We start from the raw sequence: 25628 nt of genomic DNA, 5'->3' as shown, positions 1-25628 counted from the left end.
CCCTTTGGAGTAAAGAAGTAACTCTTGTGAACAGCTTTGTCTTTAAAACAATAGTACCAATAATCATTTTGACTAAATCAATAATACCTGTAAGGCAAGTATATACATCCAAGCCTGTTACCCTTTCCTTGCCATGAGAACTCCAGTCAAAAGAATGATTAAACTCATTGGAAACTAAAGTCAGATAAACCACACCCTAACAAGTGCCTTGTTTTCCTACATTTGGTCTAAAAATCTCTGGATGACCACAGCACAGACTGGGAGGGGGGCAATCTGCTGTTGGTGGTCAGACCGGTGCCACAGAGGGAACCACACAACCTCCCACGTCTTACCGGGAATTCCTCAGGTTATAGCCATCACTATCTGACAGTGGAGTCCCATTTCTGCTTCTAGATGTGTGACTTCCAACAAAATGACTCTGCTACACCTCAGTGAAACAGAGGCAGTGACGTGACTGCTTCAGACCACTAAGGTTCAGTCGATCTCCATTAGTGTCCTCATTTCCACCCTTTTTCTTTTCTCTTCTCATTTTCCACAACACTGCAGTCCACTCCTCATCCCTTCAAACTCTGCCTCACCTCCTTCACTCCTGCTTTCGTTTGGGCTAAACTTGCTGCTCCCTTCGCAGGCCCCATGTCAGCAGGAGAGCCCCCGACTCCCATTCTTGCAGCTCCTGTTTCTCCTTCTACCTGTTCAGACTGATGTCAGCTGCCACCTCTGAACTTCTCCCTTCACTCCAGGCTCGGAATTCAGCTTAAAATCCAACTCAGGCGCTTCACTCGAAGCAGCCCTCTCCAAAATCCTCCCTGAGCCATTCCCGACCCAGCTCAACACCATCGCTCTCCCTCTGCCCTTCACCGCTGCCACCTGTCCGCCCTGTCAAGGAACCCTTTTCCCTCACGACTCCGCTCCCTTGTGCCAACAGCTGATCTGGGCAGCCGGAGCCTTTTAATACTGCCTCGTCTGAGCAGAGGGACTCGCTTGAGGGAACCCCCCAAGGGCCCCAACCCGTGCGCCTCTCCCCGCCGCCTCCCCTCAGGCCTCGGCCGGCAGGAGGAAGCGCGGCGCCTCCCGCCCGAGGCCACCGCCGGGAAGCGCCGGGGGCCCGGCGGCCGCCACCCTCCCGCTCCGGGCGCTGGGCGGGCGGCGGCGGCTCCGCTCCGCCCCGCTGCGGGGGCCGCCCGCGCCGGCAGAGGCGGCTCCGTTCGCCGCTGTGACGCCGGCGGCGCTGGAACACCTGGAGGGGCGGCGGCGGCGCCTCCGGCTCGGCCCTGCCCTGCCCTGCCCTGCCCTCCGCTGCTCGGCCGCGGGCAAGGTGAGTGCCGGGAGCGGGGACCCGTGCCGGAGCCTGGACGGGGGGAGCGGGCTCCGCTCCGCCGGCGGCTGCCGCGGCCGGGCTCGGGCAGCGGCGGGGCCGCGGGTGGGGGGAAGGAGGCGGCGCGGTCGGCGGGCCCGAGGCGTCCGGTGCCTGGCAGGGCTCGGCGGAGGGGCCTCCGGGGGTGAAACGGGAGAGGCGCAAGATGGCATCTGCCCGTCCTCGCCGCCCTTCCCTCCCTCCCTCCTGCCGGCGGCTGTCTCGCCATGATTGCTGCACGCATCCGCTGCTGCCTGCCGGCCGCCCTCCCTCCCTCCCTCCCGGGCATCCTCTCTGGCCGCGGGCCCGCAGGGAGCGGGGAGGAGGGGGGAGGGCGGCCCCGCCGGGCCCTCACCTGCCGGCCGGCCGCGGTGGGCCCTCGTGCCTCGTACCAGCTGCCGAGGCGAATGAAATGGGAATTAAAAGGAAAAATACATGTATATATGTGCTTCTGGTTCTACACCTCTGTTTTGGAAAAGGTTGATCTTGGTAATCGGATTTGACCTGCATCCATCTATACCTGGCTCCTGAGTGTTGGTCACCGGGTGCATTGTTCTGGAAGACAGAGAAGGAAGAAAGAACACTACTCGCAGTGGTAGCGCTTAGTAGGAGGAAAGGATGAAGGGCACTGTGCTCTTTTATTGCCAGCGCTGTGTACACGTTCAGCACCAAATGTAAATAATCTCCTGTTCCGTGGTGCTGTGCCCTGTGCTGGCACCCCAAGGTCCTGCATGGATCCTCCTCAAGCACGCCTTCAGTTCACCTTGGGGGATCCAGGTCTAGTTCCTAAACGTGGAACCGTACCAGATAATCTTAGGGATACATCAGTTGTCCCCCTGCCCCCAGTTTTCACCATGGATGTTCTGGAAGGTTGGCGTTGGCGTTTCCTTCTGTTTGGCACTCTACCCACACGCCCTGCTTTAAACCAAGGCAGTAGTTTATTTCTGGGAAGCACCTGTTTGTTTTTTGTTTTGTTTTGCTTGCGTTTCGTTCTGTTATCCTCCTCCTTTCAGTTTTGGGATAGTCAAAGGGTTTTATTTAATTTGCGTCTCAGAAGGTGGCTGTGACCCTTGTTCTTGAGGAAACTTCTTGGGAGTAAGCTGCTCACGTCTAGCAAGGACATTGTTGAAAAGAAAAATGTATGTTTGGTTGCTTTGCCAAAGTGTTGAGCAGAGAAAATGGTAGGCAGAGTTTTGGAGTCTGTAGTGTCGTTGGCTTTGGGTATGGACTTTCACCTATTTTTTTGTTGTTTTTTCCTGGTAACCAACTCTTTTTTCAACTCTGTCCATGCAGGGTTCCCAGGGAGTGAGTAGAAATGTTGCTTGCTAGTGCTGTCTTCCTCGCAGTGATCTAGGAGTTGCACTTCTTGATGGTGCTTAGCTTAAAGTCTGGGAACAACATCTCATTGTCATTGGGACAGTAGCATTTTGAATGAGCTATTCAAATAGCATAGCCTATTGGTTTAACCTGAGTGACTTTATGATTTAAGATTTGTGTTAATACCACCGCAAAAGGAATTTAGCGTAAAGCCACGGAGGTCTCTGGTGTAGTAAACTGTCATAACTGGTAAAACCAGTCAGGTTTTTCCCATAGCAATTTCTCCTAGAAGATGGTGTGGCAATTAAATGCTGCCAAACGTTGGTCTAAAGTTCCCCTACTGTTTAAACTTCATGAGTGAAACATGTTTACTTCCAGAATGGTTTGAACAACAATAAAGTCAAAAGTTAGATCCTGGCAATTGGAATTTGCTTTTTAATTGAGAAAGGATTGGTTTTATGTAAAGGTGATTTTCTCCATTCTTTTTATAAGAGCTAAGATTTAAATAGATATACAGCTGAAGGTTGTAAGTTCAAAAATCAGTTATGACTGTATAGAAGGGAAGAGTTCTTGAACTTTTTATTTACTTGCTTTTGACAAGATTTTTACCATTGTTGGAGTGAGGTAAGGAGTCACTTAGTGCAAAGTAAAATTCCTGCTGAACACTATTGCAGGGCTTAGTAGAGTCTCAAGCCAACCAGTCTTGCCTGTTCTGCTGTGTACACTTTACAGGGCTGCTAAATTGTTCTGATGAATTCTCAAGTAACCTTTTCTGGAAAAGCTGAATAATAATAGCTCTTTTCACTCTTAAGCTAGTGTTGAAAGCTGTTGGTATGAGTTGGCAGAAAAATGTGCTAATATCTCAGCTAACAGTGTCTAGAAATGTCCTCAAAGACTCTTCTTAATACTTTTTTTCAAAATCTTCTCCAAGTGTTGCTGTGAAGCAGTTGGTTCTTCAGGATGTTTTGCCATTGCTCAACTGTAAAATCACTCTACAGACAAAATTATACCACATGATGCAGAAGCATTAAAAATACAAAAGCCTGGAGAGTGAAGAATGTTAAACAAAGAGCCAAGCAGTCAGGAACAGTAGAAACCTTTGACCTTTTATGTGTTGCTAGTAATAGTCTCACAGTAGCTTTTCCTGCGGCTATTGTTAGCTGTGGCAAAACGAGGGGCATTTTGGCCGGTTATGCAATCACTTACGTCAACCTTGGGAACTGCCTGTTCCAAGTCACTGAAACAGTGCTCAGGTCTGTCATGCGAGCAGCTTCATAGGGATCACCGCTGCTCAGGGAACAGTCAGCTGGTGTGCCAGGGTCTGAGAAGTTCCTGCTTCTGTGGCTGAGGAGCAGAGGTTGCATGTGGACTGTGCATCTATCGAGAATATGCAGCCTGTATTGATCGCGTTGACTCAATGTGCAGTGAAAGAAGATCACCCTGTATTGCTGTTTCTGTGCATGCTGAAACTGTTTCGTTAATCAAATTTCTTACCCATGGATGTGAAATGATCTCCTGAGGGATTCTAGAGAAAATTATTTTCCCTGTTCCCTCCCCCTGCATTGTTCCCCCTCAGGTATAACAGCGTTGCTTCCTGGCTTCTGCACAGATGAGAAGGGAGGCAGACTCTTGAGTGTTGACTGTGTCAACAAATAGGGTATCAAAATAAGAGAGAGATTGGTTTGAACTTTATAACCATTTTTATAAACCACATTTATGACAACGTAAATGTGAAAATGATTTCATGAGTATTTGTACATCCACTGCTTTTTTCTTCCATTCTGCAAGGGGAAGCGTTCCTAAGATTAAGACTAGACTGATTATGGATAAAAAGTGTCACACAAACCATCTTCCTATTGTCTTTTATAATCTGTGCACAGCAGGTGTTCCATATGGCACTTTCCTTAATAGTATTTGGCTACTAAGTTTAAAAATACCATTTTGAAGCTGGAAGAACAAATGTGTATTACAAAACAATTTGATAGTCATTTCGGAGAAATGAAGCGAGTCTGCATTTAGAGTGAAATTAAATCCTGGATTGTATATATCCCCAGTTTTGCTCATTTGCAGAGAGAGATTAGACCCATCACTCAACTTCTTTTGTAAGACAGATACAGTACTTATTTACAATACCTATTCCTTCCTAAGGACATTTGCTTGGTGTTCTTCACATATATAAATGGAAAACTAGTAGCTGAGTGAAAGCTGTTACGTAAGGACAAACTAATACTATGTGCTGTTCTTAAATTATTTCACAGTCACCTGCTGAAATTCAGTATTACATGAAAAAGCAGCCTAAAATTAGTTTTGCCTGTGTTTAAATACGTGTCTTTGTGTATATAAATAGTGAAGTTCTGCATGCAGTTTATTGAGAAAGGACTATCATTTGCTTGTTAATCTGCCTACTGTGAGTTTACCAGCATTTATTTGAAATATTTTGTTCTGAGACTACATGTACTGTGTTATGACTACATGTTCCATTCCCATCAGTAGTCTTGAGATAAACCACTGTTTATAAGAATTTGTAATTCAACTGTTTGAAAAACAGCTCAAAGTTTCATTTCAGTGTATTTTATGTTCTTGCAGGACAAGATCGCTTTGCCTTTAAGTTTATCACTTTGGGATAATTTGGCAGACATATAGTGCCCAATATACACCAAATTGTTTTTTGAAGAGGAATACTAACAGCTGATTTCATCCTTGTACTTGCATGGGAGCAAAAATAGTTTTTAAAAAAACTTGATGACATAGTGCCAAATTTCCACATCTTCATGTTGGCTAAAACTTAACCTCTAGCAACTCAGATATTGAAAACTGGTGCAGCCCAGATGGATTTATACTCAAGTTCTGGGTGTAAGTGTATAGTAAACTTCTATTGTGCAAATTTGCTGTATTTATCTGCCACTGCCTTCTATTAACTTGTACACAGTGGGAATAGAAAAATAAAAGACTCAAAATGATAATAAAAGAAATGGGACCCTGGCTATCGTCCTCTGTTTTGACTGCATCAGAAAATTAAGCAATTTCCTATGTTAATTGTGTATTCTGCAGTAATTATTCCACACTAGAAACATAATAATTGCTTTTGGAATAAAGCAGCTTGTACAGTACTCTCTGCAGTAGCTATTGGTCATCTGCCCTGTGGAGAGAGTATTAACAACGAGTTTAAAACCGAGTGAAAGACAGATCATTTTATACTTAATGACAATAGTGCTGCTCATTTTGTTGGGTGTTCTGTTCACAGACAGGTCACTAGTTAATGCTACTAAATGCCAGAAAGAACACCCCAAGCCTCCAGATTTCTCCATACCTTGTGCATAGTTTCTAATGGTGCAAGTCTTTAATCACACGATCTTAGTCATTCAAGATGCCTGCTTGTATTGCTGTGCCTTGTTCTCCCTGCAATTGATCAGCCTGAAAAAGAAGGCAAAGAGAGCGTGATACTGGCTCAAACTGGAAAACAGACTCCAATTTCTCTGATACTTTTGTTGTTTTCAGTTCACAGTTGTTGGTTCATTTTCCTTTGCATGTCTAGTTTTGTTGTTAGTGTTTCTTTTCTTGATGCTTTAAAAGATCAAGACAAACAAATAAATGGAATGGAATAAATGAAGTTTTTGCTGGGATCTTTCGTAAACCTTGATAGACCAGCAAACCTTCTGTTGGCTGCCTTTGTAGAGGTTTAGTGTTGAGAGACTTGTATGGTAATTTGGGCACCACAGTTAGATGACTGGGACCAAACAGCACAAATTTCTTTCCCTCTCAGTACCCACCCAGGAGTATGGAAACTGCGAAAGAGATCCCCTTGCTGTATAACCTTCATGTTTCTGTTAAAATTGCATGAAACGTCTTTGTAGGTGTCAGCTCCTGAAATAGGTTGAAAGAGTCATTTTGTTGATGCATCTTCTCCCCTCGTAAGACTGCAATATTTCTACTCCTGGGAAGTTGTGGGTAACATTTAACATCTGTCTTGGGACCAAGGAATAGACAAAAAGTTGTGGTGGATGGAAGGAACTGGTAATGCAGCACTTTCACAACAATTGTTAAACTTTTTCAATTAATAAATAAGTGCATCAGTGTGTAGTCTAACAATGAAAATATGGATATGAAGCTAAGCATGGATGATTCAGCAGGATTAGAACAGCAGTGATGAGCTTTAGAGGAAAAATTAAATCTTGTCATTTGTCATATCAACATAAACTCTAGATTCGTTTTATCTGGATTACAGCAGCACCTATTCATGGAGTTAGATTAGGTATTATACTTGTAAGTCTATGTATAACTGTGATGCTAAGTGCCTATATAGACCCTGGCTTTGGTTGTCAAATGCAAGAAGAGTGAAAATGTGGATAATTCAGATCAATAGACTGCTCTATTCGCTTTTGCTTGTGAAAGGCAAAATGAAACGTGGTTTGAAGCCCTGACTCATTGGGTCTGCATGTTTGTAGAAAGACCATAGGAGATATAACTGTACCTTGCTTGATCTTCCCCTTGCAGTGAGACTGCTTCTTGCTTTGGAGACCCATTTACTTGATTCAGTTTGATCACAGCTTTCTGGCAGTAGAGGAGAGGAGAGAGGTTGTGAGGCAAGAGCTGTTAAAGAGGCACAGATGGCATTGATTCCCTCACCTAAGCACATCACAGATTTTCCTCCCATCAAAGTATTTTACATAAATGAAACTATCACTGTTTTACAGCTCTTTAAAATTCTTTTTTTGTTGTTGTTACCTAGTACCAATGTACTGTTACTGTATTAAGTTTCTTGGAGAATTACTGATTTTAATAAAAACATTTAAGTGAATCAACTGCAGTGCATGATTCTGCCATTTTTATAGTTATAAGTTGTGGCGTTTTTAAGGTGAAGAGAGTTTGAGGACCTTCCAACCACATTAGCTGCTTTGAAAGGACAGTAAACTGCGAGGATAGCGCTAACTATCAGTGAAAATGCAAATCCATCTGTCTCTTTTGATAAACACATTACTTTCCCATCAGGCTTGCTGAATTCTGCTCTGCCTCTCATTCTGTTCCCTTTTGTTGCTTCTGAAGGCATCTCAGAAGAATTCAATTTACTACTTTCCTATGTAACTATGGTAGGTCGTCTTTGGATGCTACATTTTATCTTCAGCATCTATAAAAGCTTTGCAAGGATTTTGGCTTACCTCATCATTCTAAGATGTGATTGGATCAACAGTTTGTTTTAGATATAATTTCCATGGATGAAAGATTCTTGTTTGCCAAGTCCTGCTTTCTTCTATGGGATCTGCTGGCTACTTGTATTAGTGTAATGCTCAGTCAAGAACAGATACTTGAATGAGGGGAAAATATATATTTATTATTATTTTTTTCCAGTAACTAGGAGGGCATTAAGATCAGAATTTCACTCTGCTACATGACACTTGTTATTTTTCTTTTCCAATTAACATTAAATATATCCGAGTGACATTAATACACAGATAATGTTGTTCAGCTCTTGGGAAACCAGACAACTTATGCTGCAACAAACTATAATATAATAAAGCTAAAAAAGAGGAGCAAGGAAGTATGAACGTCATACAGAGGATGAGCTGGAAGGAAAGCCTAGGGAATGCTGGAGTTCTAATCATTCAAAACACCAAGCTAGCATTTTCCTTGTTTGCACAGGAGGATGTTGATGGTGTATTCAAATGGTTTTGGAGGGTGCAGAGAATCAGAGGATTTTTTGTAGTCATGTGGAGTAGAAGTGCATTGGCTAATGAAGATATTCTCTATCAAGCCTCCTTCGAGCATCATGGCTACTAAACGTTCCTGATACGAAAGCAGGGTGAATCAGTATGCCAGAAATATTATCAAGTCCTGTAGCATTTCAGCTATTATGCCTACTTGTGGAAATAATTTGTGGATAAGTAGCCCACAAACCAGATAAACTGCCACAGATGCGAAAGTGCCCTAGCTGGCCATGTGCAGGGCCATCTTGGTTCCAGCATGTCTTGTTAGCTCTGGCGGAGCGCTGATGAGTGCAGCTGTCCTCCTTCTGAAGCCAAATTGAGTCGTGAAACACTGGTTGTATTTCAGGGTCCAGGCCAATGACTGTGCCAGACCCAAGCTGGTTGCATGTAGTCCTGTCTGGTATCTGTCTGCACACAGGGAGGTTTGTCAAACATGGTGCTGAGGCTTCTCAGCTGCTTCTCAGAGGGCCAGACAGGGATTTTCAGGGGGACAGCAGAGCTAATGGGCCCAGCTGGTTCCACGTGGAAATGGATGTCTTAGTGCTGTGATCCATGTCTTCCAGGTAGGCTTGTTATGATAGGGCCAGCTCAGGTTTAAAGCTGAAACTGAGGTAGCATCTGTCTCAAAACACTAGAAAGCATGTGGAGAATTAGCAGTGTGTGGACATACCCAGACAACTTCAGATCCACTGCTACACAGCTATAACCATGGGTTTGTGTACAGTCAGCTGTAGCATGATGCTGTTTTCCGTAGCAGGCTCTACAGCACCTATGTTTGCTGTCTCTTTTTTTTTTTTTCCATATTATCTAGATTATCCCTACCTTTTGTTAGTCAAGATAAAGGCTTATGATAAAGAATGACGCAACATGCACAAGTGATCTCTATGACAAAGCTAATGGAAACTTTCTGATAGAAATGTTTTCCAATGAGGTGGTGGATGCTGTTGTGTTTTTTTTTCAGTCATGTCAGTGTAACATTATTTCTTGAAACATCTTTTAGTCTTAATACAGTGGGAGGAAAAGCGGAACAGGAAAAAAATAATCCTTTCACATCAACTCACCTCTGGCAAATTAAGCTTAGTTTTATATGCAAAATTCTATGATAAAAGGTTAATTTTAAGTTTGACTGCAGTTTTCAGGTCAGGTATTGGTGGGCTTCAGTCAGTGTCATGTGTTTTCTATTGTAGTCAGCTCTGGCAAAGAGCAACTCTTGTTACTTCTGTCCAGGATATTCGGGCGTTATTCTTTGAAAGCATAAGAGTTCAAAACCTAAAGTAGTTGAAGGTTGTGTGCTCATTCATTCATGTCTTTCTGCAGCCTCAGGGTCTGCCTTTCCTGACAGTGGGGTTTCTTTGTTATGTGGTTACGAAGTTTCCTTTTAATTCCTTGATACTTCGCTGGCCTGTTTCCAGTCCCTGTTTATTAGCATCTCTCACTTTTTGTGGCTGGACTTACGACTTTGGGTTTTCTTTTAAAAAAAAAAAAAAAAAAAAAAAAAAGCTCACTGCTTTCAGCTGTGCCAGATGCTTTCAATAATCTCCTTTGTTACAGCTGAACCAATATCTTAACCCTCTTTTGTTCCCGGAGTTGGAATAGGCAGTAGTAGCATGTGAAGTTAGAGACTATTCTAAACATAAAAAAATTGTGTCCTTTTTAAATGACTGCAGGAACAATTCACGCTGTGTGTGTAGTGATATCTGAAGAAATGAAAAATGTTAATCTTCAAAGTTTTGGATGTGAATGAAAATAATACAACTAAAAGCTTAATGTGTTGTAGGTAACTCTTTGAAAGCTAACATAAAGTACTATTTTTGTATGTGTGTCACCAGTGGTCACGGTACAATGTCATTCCACTGTCCGTTTACAGCATGTTTTTAAGGAAAGTTTTATGCATTAAACCAAAAGTAGCAGCAAACTGTTGCTCACCAGTCTAATATTTTACATTGTACAAGTTGTCACAGAATCACATAGGTATCACATAGGTATCACAAGAACCTGTAAGGTTTCTGTGGGACACCATGACAAAGGCATTGCTAACATCAGCACACAACATCCCCTGCTCTCCCTTCACTCACTCACCAGAGGCAGTCACCTCATTGAAGGCAGTCAGCTTAGGAGTGACTTAAATTCATGTAAATCCATGCTGGCTGTTCCCTCTCTCCTTCTCTTCTTTCACGTGGCTGGGAATAGTTTCCAGGAAGGATTTCTCCAAGATCTTTCTAGGAACTGTGAGGTTGATGGGCCTGAGGTTTTCCTGATGCTCTTTTCTGTGCTTCTTGAAGATAGGTGTGATGTTTGTCTCACTCGAGGCATCTCCTCTGATCAACATAACCTCCAAGAGAACAGGGAGAACATCTGAACAATGACATCAGCCAGCTCCCTCAGCACCCCCAGATCCATCTTATCTGGTTTCTTGAATCTGTGTACATCCCAATGGCCTACATACCTCCTGACTGAGTCTTTCTCTAGTGTGGTTAATGCTTCATATCCCCAGACCCTGACCAGTAGGCTTTGAGAACTAGAATGCTGAAGGGCAGATCTCCCACTGAAAAACACAGCAAAAATGCAAGTCTGCCTTTCCATATTCTGTCACAGTGGGCCTGTGCCTTCTGTAGCCTTTCTTTTGGTGCCACTATCTTTATAGAGCCATTCTTGTTGCTCTTTGTATCCGTTCCTAGTTTCAACTCTAGAGCACAGCTTTGGCTTTCCTAACTCCATCCCTACATACTCTGGTAATACTTTTGTATTCTCTTGAGTAACCTGACCATGCCTCGGTCCCTACGTGTTTGTTTTGCATTTGAGTTCAGTCACAAATCCATCAATGCTGGCTTTCTGCCATAGGTGCTCAGCTTTCTGTGCATTGAAATGGGGAGGTCATGTTCTTTCAGGAAGCTGATTTCAAAGATCACACAGGTGTCCTGAGCTCCTCCTGAACTGAAAGACCAGTTTAGGATATAACATAATCAGTAAGACTGTGTTTCTTAAAAGAAAATCCTAAAATCAAAAGCTAAAAATTTGTATATTTGCGGTTGCTCTCAGATACAAACATGAGAAGTCCTTTAATAGCACATCTGCTACATCCAGCTCAAGTAAGTATTCCTATATTACATTTCCCTCTACCCTTGATTCTGATTTTAATGTCTACATTAATAAATACTGTTTCCATTTCAGTCGAGCTTAACTATAATGCTGAAACATGAAATGTAAATTAGTATACAGAACTATAAATATCACACAAGTGTATCTAACTTGAAACAAGTTCTGTGTGAATGGAATCATTTAGGGTACCACTGAAACCAGTGGGACCCAAACTGAGTGCACTTCTGTGGTCTAAATTAACAGCTAAAAAATGGCATAATAGTAGTGGGCATTCAGGTTTTTCAGAGCATTCTCAGTCAGTAAGAAAGGTGAAACTCATCTGGGACTTCAGAGGCATAACTGGTTTCATTATGAAAGTTCTTTGAACAGCATCTGGAATGAATGGGATCCAGGAACTCTTCATGATGGAAATTGCAGGTGATATGGCTTTTGCCAACGCTTATGGTATCTGATTCTTTTCAAGCAACCACAGTTCTGTTTATTCAGTGCCAGTGCTCACTGAGCCGTCTTTGTACAACCTGAATTCTCATTTAGGACCAAAAGCTAATTCCGTATGGGTAATAAAAGGGATCCAGGGACTAAGCTTGAGCACCGGGCTGTTTCTTGTTCCTGCTGTTTAATTGCTGTAATCTCCCTAGAGTGGTTTTTGTCTATACCACCTACAGTTCTCTGGGACCCTCTATTTCTTGGCATGTTCTGGGGGAGATGGCATGCCAGGAGGCATATCCAGTAGACAATATGGGTAAGATTCCAATTCTGTTTCCTTCCACCCTATATAGCCATACAGCACTATCTCAGTAGCCTTTTGGCCTCAAGCACCTCATGTGCCTTCATGTCACACAGCAGGGCCAGGAGAGCATACCCTCATTTTCATACCATGAAAACACTATCCTAATAACTGTGACACAGTCCTCACAGGTGCTCTGAATTAAAAAAAAAAAAAAAAAAAAAAAAAAAACCACCATACAAAGAGTATCCTGTGGGGATGGGGGGGCACTATGTAGATCTCAAAGGAGTATAACTAAGAAGACCCCAGAGTCAATTATAGGAAAAAAAGAATGTGAGCTATGCGTGTAAGATGAGAACTCTATGTCACCATGACCCTTATGTCTTCTTTTTTTAGGGACATTGGTTTCCAGGAGAGTCAGGTGAACGTGTACAGTGTTTAAGGTCAGTGCCTAAGACCTGTTCCCCTTGCTGAGCTACACTTTGTTCCACATAATACACATTATTTCACCTAGATGGGCTGTTCTCTGCTTCCTGTCAAGCCAAGCATGCTGCTCAATAACTGAGTCATGGATGTGCATACAAGCCAAATCCTGTGTTCTTATCTCTCGCACACACCCACTGTTGACTTAAGCAGAACCTGTATTAAAACAATGAAGTCAAGCACATAGGTATTAGAAAACTGGAGTTAACGTTGTCTGTGCCTCATGGCTCTAGAAATTAAAGCAAAGCTGTGGCTGTTGCTCTCCATTCTGCATGTTGTCTGACATAACAGTGCTGTAATGCAAACAGCAATCCAAAGCAGTTCTTCCTCTTCATTATTTGGCTGTTGGCCTTACAATTAAATGCTGCTGAAGACAGGGTTATGAATTTACTTATGATCTCTTCTGCAGTGCATATGAGCTCTTCACAAAAATTCCATTTCAGGAAAGTGTCCTGCTCTGATAAAATCTTCCAGCATCTCATGGAACTTTGCCAGGAAGTTTCACAGGTACAGAGAGCAGAGAGGCTAGAATCCAAAACCTGGGATTTGGCTTCAATTGGCTGTAAATGGAAGTGTATGTGCTTCACAGTTGCAGGAAGCACTCAGGTTTGCATTGCCTTGTCCGAGTCCCTGCAATCTGTTCCAGTCCCATTACCATCCAGTGTTTGCCATACTGTCTTTAGGCAGCACCTTGTTAGACGTGTTGCCAGAGCCATGGCTCCCCATTGCAGGCCCTTTTTTCTCTCCAAGATTAGTGCCAGAGAGTCCTTTCTGAAAGCAGCAGAGGAGAAGCCAGGTGCTTGGTTTTTTGCAATGAGTGTCTGGCTTGACTAGTAAATTTGGCCTAGAAGGAGTGTGCTCAATTACTGGTGATGTGTGCACCATCTGGTCAGCTCATTGTGTATCAAAACTGGAGATATTAACTTTTGAAATTTAAAGTCCAAACACATGCAAATCATATTCTATTCACAGGAACTGCGATGTCCCTCTGAGAAAAAAACAACTGGTGGTTAAATTTTGCATCCATTGCTCAAGACATAAAGTAGCTAATGCTTTTGAAAAGTGGATCAATGAGACATTGGTGAAAAGAGTAGCTGAAATAGGTTGTGGTTAAAATTCTGGTTTAAAAAACAAAAAGAAAAAGAAAAACACACTTGACTGGGGATTATTCCTAGATTATTCCTAGCATGTATGCTTTGGGCTTGCCTTGTCAAAAATCACTGAATTTACAACAGGAGAACTTGCTAAAATACAAAAAATCAGCAACACCACTTAAATGTGTTTGTCATGGATTTAAGTGAGAATTGTGTGTTATATGAGAAAAGCGTTTGATCTACAGACGGAAAAAATTTCTTTTGTAACATATACAAGATGATAAAGTATGGTAATTTTTATATGTGAAAAGGCAGGAGTTTTTCTGTTGTCTAAATTGAGAATTATATTTTAGAGATGTTTATATTAACTGATAATTTCTTATTTTATTTAAGTGTCTGAAGAAAATAAGAAACATGGAAGGTCATAAGTAGTAAGTACCTTGGTCATTTTTTATTATTCTAAAGAGTTAATGGTGTTTGGCGTGTGATTTGTGACTGCATAATCATGCATTATGTTCTGGCATCTAGTATTTATATGAAGTCACTGGTAGATGTTCTGTTTAAAAAGAATAAAAATAGAAAGTGGAAAACTGCCAACTTATCAAAGAATGGAAAAACAAGTGAACTGATGAGATGGAAAAGTAGCATATGTTATCAATTTTCTGCATAATGGCAAAAATTGTATGAGTGTCTCATTTCAATGGATTTATCTGTGATCATCAGCGTTAGAATAAAGTAGATCCTTCTTCTAGTTATATTTTTGTGTTGTTTTTTTTTTTTTTTAGTAAAATTTAAATATATCTATGACTGCTTGACAAAATCCATTTTTAAAGGTATTGACAAGGACCTTTAAACCTCCAGAAAAATTGTCCACCAAATATTTCATTAAGATAATTATTTATAAGCACATTAGACATAAACAGGAGCCAGAAATTTCTCCAAATGAAATTGAAAGTTGAGTTTGTCTGTAGTGGTAAAAGATTGTATTCTTCACATTCTCCCGGTTTGTTTATCTGTGTCTAATTCAGAAATCTCTATTAATCCCAGGACTTTTTTGTGACCTCACATTAATGACTCATTTTTATTTTTTCCACCCAGTCCCTAGAATTTCTGGTGACCTCAAGCAAGGTAGCTATTAAGGCTGGTTGACAGCAAATGAATTACGGTGTTTTCTTCGTTTGATCACTGAACTGAGATATCAGTTATTTGCACAGCTGTAGCACAAGTTAAAGCACACAACTAGCCAGATAGCTAGGGTCTTAATACTGCCACATGATCAGTTTGATTTTATTTATTTATTTTCTTTTAAAAGTAATGTTAGTTTTATTAGTTAAGCTCACATATTCTGCTTTCTCATAATGCAGGGGGATTTGGGAGATATCTAAATGTTCTCCTAATTTATTAGAGGTACAGCAAGTCAGGTCAATACAGGCTTCACTTAACTTGATAGGCTAGAGTTGTCAGGGGATGTGTAATATCTTGTTTGTGCAAAGCTGCATGTGAAATGTGATATGTTTTCCAAGTGTTATTTTGTGCTGTGGCACCAAAAAAGTGTCTTATTCTAAGCTTAATGAAATTCATAAACTAAGGACTTTGGACTGATGCTTTGGTAAAATTAAATGGGTGAATACCTTTTCTTTTAAAGTTTGGGGAAGAAGCCAGGAAGTGCTGTATATATGTGCATTTTGACTTTTGTCTTTGCTCATTTTACACTGCAATTTCTTACCATCTCTTTGGAGATTTAAGTCACTGTCTCCTAACTCACTGATTAGAAATAACCAAAGCAAATAACAAATCCCTGTCAAGCAGATTTTCTTTTCAGGATGAATTGTGTCATTAGTAACTGCACAGGGGAGAGCTGCCTCTCTTGGTGAATATGTGTGCCAATGGCTTTCAGAACATCCGAAATATTTCACAGCAAGTGTATATATCTGTATGTCTCTCTGCATGACTTGATGTGTATGTTGAGTCTGAGGACTCTTTGGGGTAGTATCAGTGAGTTACCCATGTGTTATGTGAATTGAGCTAGTGAGCAGTATCTCAGTAATGTAAAACAGATAAAGAGCATCTTTACTTGAAAAATAAATTCAACCACTTTAATTTTCTCGGACTATTTAATATAAATTTAAGCAACCATGTATTTCCAAAAAAAAGCTGCAGTGATTTTGAATATCTTACTTTATACACATAAGGGAAATTAATAGTGGAATAACTATTACTGAAAGAGATCAAGATTTCATTGTGAAACTGTAATTTCTATTCATATGGTTTAAATATTGTGGAATGTGCTGGCCAAAAAGGAAAGACCTGATGCAGGGGGTGAGGTGGAGTGAGCTGAGTTAGGCAGCCTGATCTGCTCCCAGCACAACAACTGGTGCAACTGAGAAAAAGTGACAGGTGACAGGTAAGGGGCTCTGTTCTGAGAGGTAGAGACGCATCCTTTTGCCAGCCTGATCCACTCTTGAAGGAAGTCAGCTGCTTACCAGGGGCTTGTATCAAGGATGTCACCTGGAGACTGCCAAGCCTCATACTGGGCACCAGTGATGCAACCAGGAGCAGTCTGAGGGGTATCAAGAGGGATTACAGAGCACTGGGAACAGCAGTAAAGGACTCGTGAGCACAGGTAGTTTTTTCGTGAGTCCTCCTGGTCAAAGGGAAGGGGCCTGAAAAGGCAAGTGGAAAGTGTCAAATCAGTGAATTTACAGGACTGGTGCCACAGACAGGGGTTTGGCAACCTGGACCATGGGACTGGCTTTGAGAGCTTTGATCTGCTGGGGGCTGATGGGCTCTACCTGTTGGAGAAGAGGAAGAGCATCTTTGGTCATAGGCTTGCCAAGGTGGTGAAGGGAAGATGAGGAGGGATCGTCACCCTCTATGTCAATGTGCAGCTGGAGCACATGGAGCTCCTTCATGGGGAGTGTGAATCTCAAGGGTAGTCTTGGCTGCAGTGACCGTGAAGTGGTGCAGTTTAGGATCCCGAGGGCAGTGAGGAGGCAGCATGGCAAGCTTGCTACCCTGGACTTTGGGAGAGCAGACTTTGGCCTCTGCAGGGATCTGCTTGGTAGAATACTGTGGAACAAAGCCCTAGCGGGAAGAGAGGCCCAAGAAAGCTGGTTAGTGTTCAAGGATCATCTCTTCCAAGCTCAGAAGTGATGCATCCCAACAAAGGGTCAGGCAAAAATGCCAGGAGGGAGGCCTGCAGGGATGAACAGGGAGCTCCTGGCCAAACCCAAACCAAAAAGGGAAGCATACAGGAATGGAGGGTGGAAGAAAAAACAGATAACCTGGGAGGAGTACAGAGAAATCATCCAAGCAGCCAGGGATCAGGTTAGGAAAGCCAAACTTCTATTACAATTAAATTTGGCCAGGGACATCAAAGGCAACAAGAAAGGTTTCTGTAGGTACAACAGTGATAAAAGGAAAACTAGGGAAATTGTAGGCCCTCTCCAGAAGGAAACGGGAGACCTAGTTACCCAGGATATGGAGAAGGCTCAGTCTTCACCAGCAAGAGCTCCAGACACTTAGCCTGGGCTACAGAAGGCAAAGGCAGGGACTGGAAGAAAGAACCGACCACTTTAGGAGAAGATAAGGTTCAAGACTAGGTAAGGAATCCTAAAGGTGCACAAGTCCGTGGGACCTGACGAGATAACATCCACGTCTCCTGAGCTAAATGGCAGATGTAGTTGTTAAGCCACTTTCCATCATATTTGAGAATTTGTGGCCATCTGTTGAAGTTCCCACTGACTAGAAGAGGGCAAACATAACCCCCATTTTTAAAAAGGAGAATAAAGGAAGACCCAGGGAGCTACAGGCCAGTAAATCCCAACTCTGCCAAGCAAGATCATGGAGCAGATCCTCCTGGAAACTTTGCGAAGGCACATGGAAAATAGGGAGGTAATGGGTGACAGCCAGCGTGGCTTCACTAATGGCAGATTGTACTTGACAAATCTCTGTTTTGCACCTACATTTATCACGTAGTGATTGCACAGTGAAAGAAATGGGCTATCTTGTACATAGTGTGCTCAAAAGAGATAAGTATTCTCTTTTTTTATTCAATTAAAAAAAAGTCAGTGAATAGTCTAATTTCATTCATAAAATGTACTTTGTGAAATCCTGACAGTACTAAAATTGCATGAAAATTGCTGTCTGCTTAAGCAATTCTACTAGCGCTCTTTAAACTTTCCTAGTAGCTATATAAAAATAAAGTTTTAATTCCAGGAGCTGTAAATCATTCCATAATGCATTGGAAAGAATTCTTTGCAGTTGATGATTTGGAAGTACTACAAACTAAATACATTCATATTATATGCAATGTATTATTCTCCGAAGGAGGATGGGAAATGTTAGTGGAAATATATTACTATTTTAATGGTTTGTTACTAATGCATAATGAGGAAATACATACTAGAATACATGTGTCTGCATGTAAATGCAGTATTCCCAATAGGGGTGTATTAATCTAGCTTGTTAGTCTTATTTTATCCTATTGACACTTTGTAATTTTCTTCCTTAATATTTTAGTAATTATCCAAGGGAATTTTATGATCAATATGCTCAAAGCCAGGAGAAATCTGTGGTCAATAAAATGCAACAGAAGTACTGGAAAACAAAACAAACCCTTATAAAAGTCACAGGAAAAAAAGAAGATGAACATGTTGTGGCTTCAGATGCAGATCTGGATGCAAAGCTAGAGGTTTGTAATGTCTATGTAACGTGTGTTCTCTGATAACTCTTAAAATATTTTCATTTCCATAAAGTTGCTAAGATGTGTACGTATAGATACCAGATAATAACATATATAAATATTATCATTGCTTTTGTGTAATATCCTTTCTAATTTTGGACAAATATACTTATGCAGATTCAGGGAGTCTAGTGGAAGTTTTGTAACACAAAACTTTATTCAGAACTTAACATTTATCGTACCTGTTTTCAGGTAGCTTTTTTTCTTTTTTGGTGTCGGGGGAGCAGGACGTCACCCTTTGTATTAGCTATCCATATCCTTTCCATGTATCAGTTTAAATCATTTTTTTTTAAATACTAGACTGTAGTATACATAAATGATGTTCTTTTTTATAACTATGAAATGCCATATCGTAGCATAGACCATAAAAATATGGAGTATGCAAAGAAGGAATAGATGCACATTGCAGTCTGCTCTCTGAGGCTTTTGTGCAGATTCATGTTTTTGACGTGACCAAAGACAGCTTCTGAAAGTCTGTGAAGTGTGACTGAGAGAAGAAATCCTACTGGGTGATATCTACAGTGCTACTGTCAGTACCCTCAGCCCCACTGGAAAAGAATTAAGGTTCTACAAACTGAAGAGCTTAAACGTCTTTGACACAGACCAAAAGACAGAGAATGGACTTCCAAAGTTAGCATCTAGCTAAATTTTACTTCTATCATTTTGTTACATAAGGGTGAATATTTTGTCACTATTTTTCTTAGAAAATTGTTGACTTAGGAATCTCAGTTTCATACAGATTTTAGCTGAAATACAAGAGGCGCTTTTACAACAATCAAATCTTAATAGTCTACCTATTGTAAAGACAACTTATAAAACTTAGATTCTAACTGTGTGTGTGGCCTTCATGATAGATTTTAAGTCAAAAGTATTGGTATTAAACAAGCTGAAGAAACTGAAATAGTATTTTATAAATACATACCTGATTTCCTATTGTGCTTGTTGTGTGGCAGATTAATCAGGAAGGATGCTTTGTTACTTCATGTGGGATTAAAAATAGGGCAATTTGTGTTTACCAGGTAGAAAATGAAAACATGTTTTCACTTGAACAGTTTCAAAACTGCAAGTCATGCTCTCTCTTGAAAAGACAAGATCCTAGTAAACATACAGGAGGTTAAGCAGATGCAAAAGGATGACAGTTACTAGCAGTCCATTTTACTAATATTTTCATGGTACTTGATATAGTGGAGTTGAGGTTTAAATTACAGTCTAGAGGTTTTATGTGAGCAGAAAGAAAGTAGTAATTTCTGTTTTCCTCTTAATTCTCCAAACTTAGTCAAAAGTGACTTTTTTTCCTCTACTTTCTTTGGAAACTGCTACTCTGTCAATTTGGTTAGAGTACCAGAGCTGTGACAGTAAAAAGTCCATTTTAAAATCAAAAACCTTCCTGTTTGCATACCCATACAAGTTTCTTGCACTAGATTTTGTGGTATTAAAAATTCAGTATACATATTGCTGCTGATCACACGTCATTGAAACTACTGACAGCCTTTTGTTCCATTGAGGGCTGTTCAGAATCAAAGATTTATGCATCTTCGTATGTATCAAAAGATAATTAAAAAAAAAAAAAAAGAGTATTTTGGTTAACTATGAGCTGTTTGGAATAGATCTGTTTCCAAAATTATTTTGTCTTTGTTTATCTTTATGTTTGGGTTGTCTGTCTGTAGTTTCAGTGGACAACTTGATTGAAAGAAAAGCACAATTAATAAGGAAAAAAACACTTTCAAGCTTGAAAGATTACTCGGTGTTCAAGAAGGAAATGGTGATCCCTAATAATTTCTACAAAAATAAAGACAAGCTCTTTCTTGTGTCTTAGTCTTTACTGTTTCTTACATACACTTATTTTTTTGTATTCTGTTTCAATTTCAGCTCTTCCATTCTATTCAGAGAACATGTATGGAGTTGCTGAAAGCAATAGGACTTTATCAGAAAAGGATTTGTTGTAAGTATGAACAAATACAGTAGTTGATAAGGAACTCTGCAATATGAAATCATCTAAAATGTAAAAAAGTAAAAATGAAGTTGGAGAACTACTAGTTTCTTTCTAGTTAAAATTAAAGGTAACATTCCCTGCAGACAATTAAATGTAGACTTGTTTAACTGCTTAAAGATCTCCTAGTTTATGTTAAGCTTTTTATTTGATGTTATACAGTGAAAAGTGGCAATTATGGGAGAAAGCTTGTTTTTTGGGGATTTTTTTTTTCCATTAGTTGCTATGCCCATCTAAATTCAGAACTTTTGAAATTCTAGCTCTCTTCTGAACTCCTGTGTTTTTTAATTGGGATTAACAATGAAAAGATTACTAGTCTTATTACTAGTTTTATAATTAAGTAACCTGTGCGATTATGATGAAATTGATTATGCTGACTTGGCTGCAACAGGTGGATGTTAATTAGTGGCAGTCGTTAATGAGAGAGAGGAACCTCACTTGGGAAGTTTCAAACAGCAGGTTGTATTAAATGACCTAAAGAAATTGTTCCCTCTAATCAATATTTTTGATTCTCTGATGCTGTGACTTCTGTCCTGGAAAAGAGAATCAGCTATGAATGTATCTTTTAATTTACTTTCTTTTTGTTGAATTTTATGCGTATTTTCTCCATTCTTTCCCTTTTCTTTTGCCTGTCCAAAGAGGTTCTGAGCTGATGTTTAAGGATACTGAGGTAAAATTGTAATACAGAATAGAAATATGAGTTCAAGAAGTGTTACACAACAGCAGGTAAAATCTCTTATGCAAAGATGTGTGTGCATACTCTGGCAAAATGTGCTATTAGACTGCAATAGATTTGACTGTCAGCATTTTAAAATGAAAAGAGGACTTAAAAGATCTTCTTTTTTTTCAGTATACTACACTATTCTCCTCATTAAGCCTGGGAAAAAATAGGCACCATAGGAGACAGCCACTTAAAAAGACAAGTAGACAAGGCCACAATGAAATGCTTTTGTAAGGACATGAGATTGTGAAGACTTATTGTTCCAATCTGGAAGTAGCCAACATATAAATGTATAAACACTTTTATTTTTCTGCATCCTAGTTTAAAAAATGAATTCGTAAATAGTATTTTTCATATAAAAAAAAAAATCAATATTGTAATGGAACATGAAAAATGGAGACCAAGAGAAAAAGCAACTGAAAAAGTTTTGGGTAGTATAGCTAAGAGTCAGCTTCAGCAAAAGTATGCTAACTAAAATCAACTGAGGTAGTCCATGTGCTAAAAAAGGATAATGAAAGACAAAACAAAACACAAGACAAAAAGATACTGTAATCAAGCCTTAAGTGGGCCCTTTATGTAGTCTAACCAAGCTACTTTTTTTTTTGTTCAAGAGCAAAGTAGCATGTTTCTCCTACCGACTTTAAGCACTGACAGAATTTTGTGATTCTTGTTAAGTACAGCAAACCTGTCAACAAATGTCTTAAGTGAATCATAATTTCTGATTGAAGATATAAATATATATATAAATGCAGGAATTCAGTTGAATTATTTTTTCTGCACTGCTTGGATTTGGAGTGATTTAAAGTATTTGATATTAGGCCAGCTTTAAAACTGTCAGAAACCTATTAAATTACATTTGACCACTCATTTATTTTTCATTAGTTCTGTCTCAGGAAGAAAATGAATTGGGAAAATTTCTTCGATCACAGGGTTCTCAGGATAAAACGAGAGCAGGAAAAATGATGCAAGCCACAGGAAAGGCCCTCTGCTTTTCTTCTCAGCAAAGGTATGTGTATCAATGTTACCATCTGATTACATGGGAATAATGGTAGTTGATTCATTGCCACAGTTCATTTGAGATATGAGGAACCAATTGATACAAAAGTTGTTATCTACCAAACCTGCTACAATATTGGCAATATTACTGTCTTGCTGTGAGTAATTTTGCCTGATCCTGGTTTTTGTCCATGAATCTGCTATGTCTTTTGATCTGCAGATTTCCCCACCTATGCCTGTTCTGATCAGTGTTTCTGAAGCTGTACAGGTGCCATCTGCATGGCCTTTCTAACAGTAGGACAGTAAAGGAGCTGATATCAGGTCTCTCTCCTGCTTGATGGCATTTCACACTCTGAAAAGAAATGCTGCTATAGCAGGCCTCTTGTAAAAGTGTATTGGTCCTGGGAGAGTAGGAAGTGTCTTTTTTTGGACTCCTGCATTAAGTAGACAGAGAAGAAAGGAGTCTGCCATTTCCTGCTTTAACCTTATACAAAAGCCTCCAGGAGAAGATCCTAGGTTGCAACTGACTTCATGCACATTGAGTAGGAGCAAATTGGTAAAAGGTAAGGAATACAGAAGAACTCATATCCACATAAATTCTTGCTTTTACCTAGAGCTCTTTGACACTCTGACTCTGTGTTCATTCAAAGAGTTTAGAAGTAGCAGTACTTGATGATGTTATGGATTTTACTATATAAGGGTTTCTTTCGGTTTTGTGAATTTTTCTTGGTTGGCTCCATATTGGTACTATGGAATCTTGAATTTCTCCATCATTCAGAAAGTAAAAGTCAATTCTATGACAAATTACAAATTAAATTCTATGCTTTTACAGGATTTTGGGGGGGTTCTTAAATTTGGAAAGTTTCACAATAATTAGCTTAACAGCGCAGCTGTTTGGCTCAGAATAAAACATCACATACCAAGCACTGAGAATTTCATGTTTATCTTGGGCTAGATTTTGGTTATTAGCACATCCAGTAAAAGCTATGAGTGGGATCTTCAAAATACATGTAAAGCACCATTAAAAACCCTAATGATTTGCTTCTTTAAAAAACATATTATTATTATTATTTAGAAATCCCACTGTATGACTTGTCTACATAAGCTGAATTTTTCCTTTAAATGGCTGTTTGTCTGCTTGTAGAATGTGAAGAAATGTGCACTGCACCTACAAAAGCCTCAATAAGAAGTTTGCATTTTGTCATCTGTCTTACTTGATGCATTTTTAAGGCATCTTTATAAAGAACCAACCATAAAAATAGAACCAGTTGTTTGTCTTCCTCCTCTTCTTGAGCCATCCCCAAGCTCATCTTGGAGTCAGGACTGCTCTTATTTATGTTGTATGCCAATAGCAAGCTGGAGAGCATGTAGATGAAATTTGCTGGCTATTGGAGCTGAAATTAAGAATTCTCTCATGCCTAGGAAGTCCCTAAGTGGCAAATTAAACTAGCTGTACACTGATGTGGAGCTGATTGAACCCATTCCAGTGAGGTGGCTTCTGGCAACAAACAGGAAAGCAGAAGCAGCAGGAGGAAACAGCAAAAGTTGGAGTAATTCTGTCTAGTTCTGAGATCCCGTTAGGAGCTGAAGTGATGGCATAGGGAAGACAACAGTGTCCCCTACTGCCTCTCCAAAATGTGGTGTCTGGAACAAACATGTAAGAAAATGCCTAAAACTTTCCCAAAGATAAATGTCCTTCAAAGAAATTGTTCAGATTCTTTAAAAAGAAGAAAAAAAAAGATAATTATCCACTTGACAGATGACTTCTTTATTTATGCGTACATTTGAAGACTAAATGCTAATAGAAGTACTTTTTTTTTTGAGGCTTAACATGACAATTCTGCTGCATCAATGGTATGTATCCAGTAACAAATTATCTCAGGTATATTCTTACATTTGTTAAATGCAACCGACAAAGAGGAATTTTAATAGCATAAATACAAGCAGTTTGGCTAAATAAAATATACGCATTAGTAAAAGTTCCTTTTCCATTCATGTGTAAGAGAAAGGAACTGTAAAAGGTAACTCTTTGAACAGGAGTGTTGCAAGCGCAATATATTTGTAAAATTACCCCATTAATGCATACCCGCAACTAACCTGTAGAACTGTCTGAAGGCAGAGTAGCAATTATGTGAATTCTTTTAACTGTGTGTCTTTTGATTGCTAGCAAAGTATCAGGAGTTGTATTAATATGTGTGCTTTTGTGGAACAGCTTTAATGTATTCTTTTCTTCATTCCTTCCTGCCTTTCCCCAGATTAGCACTGCGTACTCCTTTGAGTAGATTATATCAAGAAGTGGAGACTTTCAGATATAGGGCCATCTCAGACACATGGCTGACAGTGAACCGAATGGAACAGTATCGGACTGAATACAGAGGAGCTCTACTTTGGATGAAAGATGTGTCTCAGGAGCTGGATCCAGATCTTTATAAGCAGATGGAAAAGTTCAGGAAGGTATGACGTTTCCTGTAGTTTCCTAGAAGGGGATGCCTGATGAATGACAATGGAGCGTGATTTTGATTCTTCTGAGGAAGACATAACTCAGCAGCGCTAAGGATGCCATTAATCATAACCAATCTTTTCTGTGTGACAGAACTCCAATTATTCTGATATGGAATACAGTATCCTTCACAGAAGAGTGGGCCGTAAGGGAAGATATGATAGTAAGAAATAGCATTTTTCAGTAGCCGATTCAATTTCAAGCTAAATCTTCATAATTTAAATAAAATATATGGTTTAAAGAATGTTATCTAATTTTAAATACTTAGCTGTGATGCCTGAGTGACTAATGGAAGAAGATACGTCTTCTTTCAGCCGGAAAATGGAAAATTGACTTTTGTAACTAAAATGGACAGAATAGCAGAAATGCCATGGTATCAGCTGATAAATCTTTGGGTGCAGTCAAAGGCCAGTATTTCAAAATTGACTGTTGTAGGATTTTGGGGAGGAGTCGCAAAGTTGGAATTTAAGTTCCTCATGCAATTCAGCATAACTCATGGGCAACCACTAAACACTGAAATAATTAAGAATGCACTCTCCATAAATTGTCTTCCCTCAGTGTCTCTCAAGTTTGCTATAACTCCTCCCCTGCCAAAGGGCTTCCAAAAATCACAAGTTACAGAAGATAGTCTGCAGATTTTCTATCAGATGTGAGGATGGAATTTATTTGGGCTGATTCTGTTCAGGAATGCTCAGACCTTTGCATTTGTTAATGAAACTTAAAAGCTGTGTTTTTTTAGACTATAATGTTCACAGTTTGCTGTTTATAAGTGTTGAGTATTATGAGGAGTTAATATTCTAGCTGTAAGTTGGTGGCTTGTGCTCTGAGTAAATGCAGTAAAAAATAAATTACGAAAACTGCGATAATTGAAAACAGAGGCCTAATAATAGAAATTGCATTA

General features: G+C 40.0%; 1 protein-coding gene across 6 annotated transcripts in view; it reads left to right on the top strand.

Annotated features, from left to right (window-relative positions):
- Positions 1–1184: 1184 nt before the first annotated feature.
- ICA1 (islet cell autoantigen 1) overlaps positions 1185–25628 on the top strand; it is a 72716-nt gene continuing 48272 nt past the window's right edge. For 3 of the 6 annotated variants that reach the window (XM_032180932.1, XM_032180931.1, XM_032180929.1), the window contains exons 1-7: positions 1189–1315; positions 12596–12642; positions 14170–14207; positions 18298–18469; positions 20390–20462; positions 22114–22237; positions 24483–24681. In XM_032180932.1, coding sequence (XP_032036823.1) covers positions 14191–14207; positions 18298–18469; positions 20390–20462; positions 22114–22237; positions 24483–24681 — 585 coding nt within the window. In that variant the 5' untranslated portion in view covers positions 1189–1315; positions 12596–12642; positions 14170–14190. Of the gene's footprint in view, positions 1316–11370; positions 11463–12595; positions 12643–14169; positions 14208–18297; positions 18470–20389; positions 20463–22113; positions 22238–24482; positions 24688–25628 lie in introns of those variants that run through there. The other 3 variants (XM_032180935.1, XM_032180933.1, XM_032180930.1) reach the window with 3 other exon arrangements.

This window comes from Aythya fuligula, chromosome 2 (assembly GCF_009819795.1).
Source record: "Aythya fuligula isolate bAytFul2 chromosome 2, bAytFul2.pri, whole genome shotgun sequence".
Lineage (NCBI taxonomy): Eukaryota > Metazoa > Chordata > Aves > Anseriformes > Anatidae > Aythya > Aythya fuligula.
Note: the sequence above shows the minus strand (reverse complement) of the source record. Positions and strands in the feature narration are given on the sequence as shown.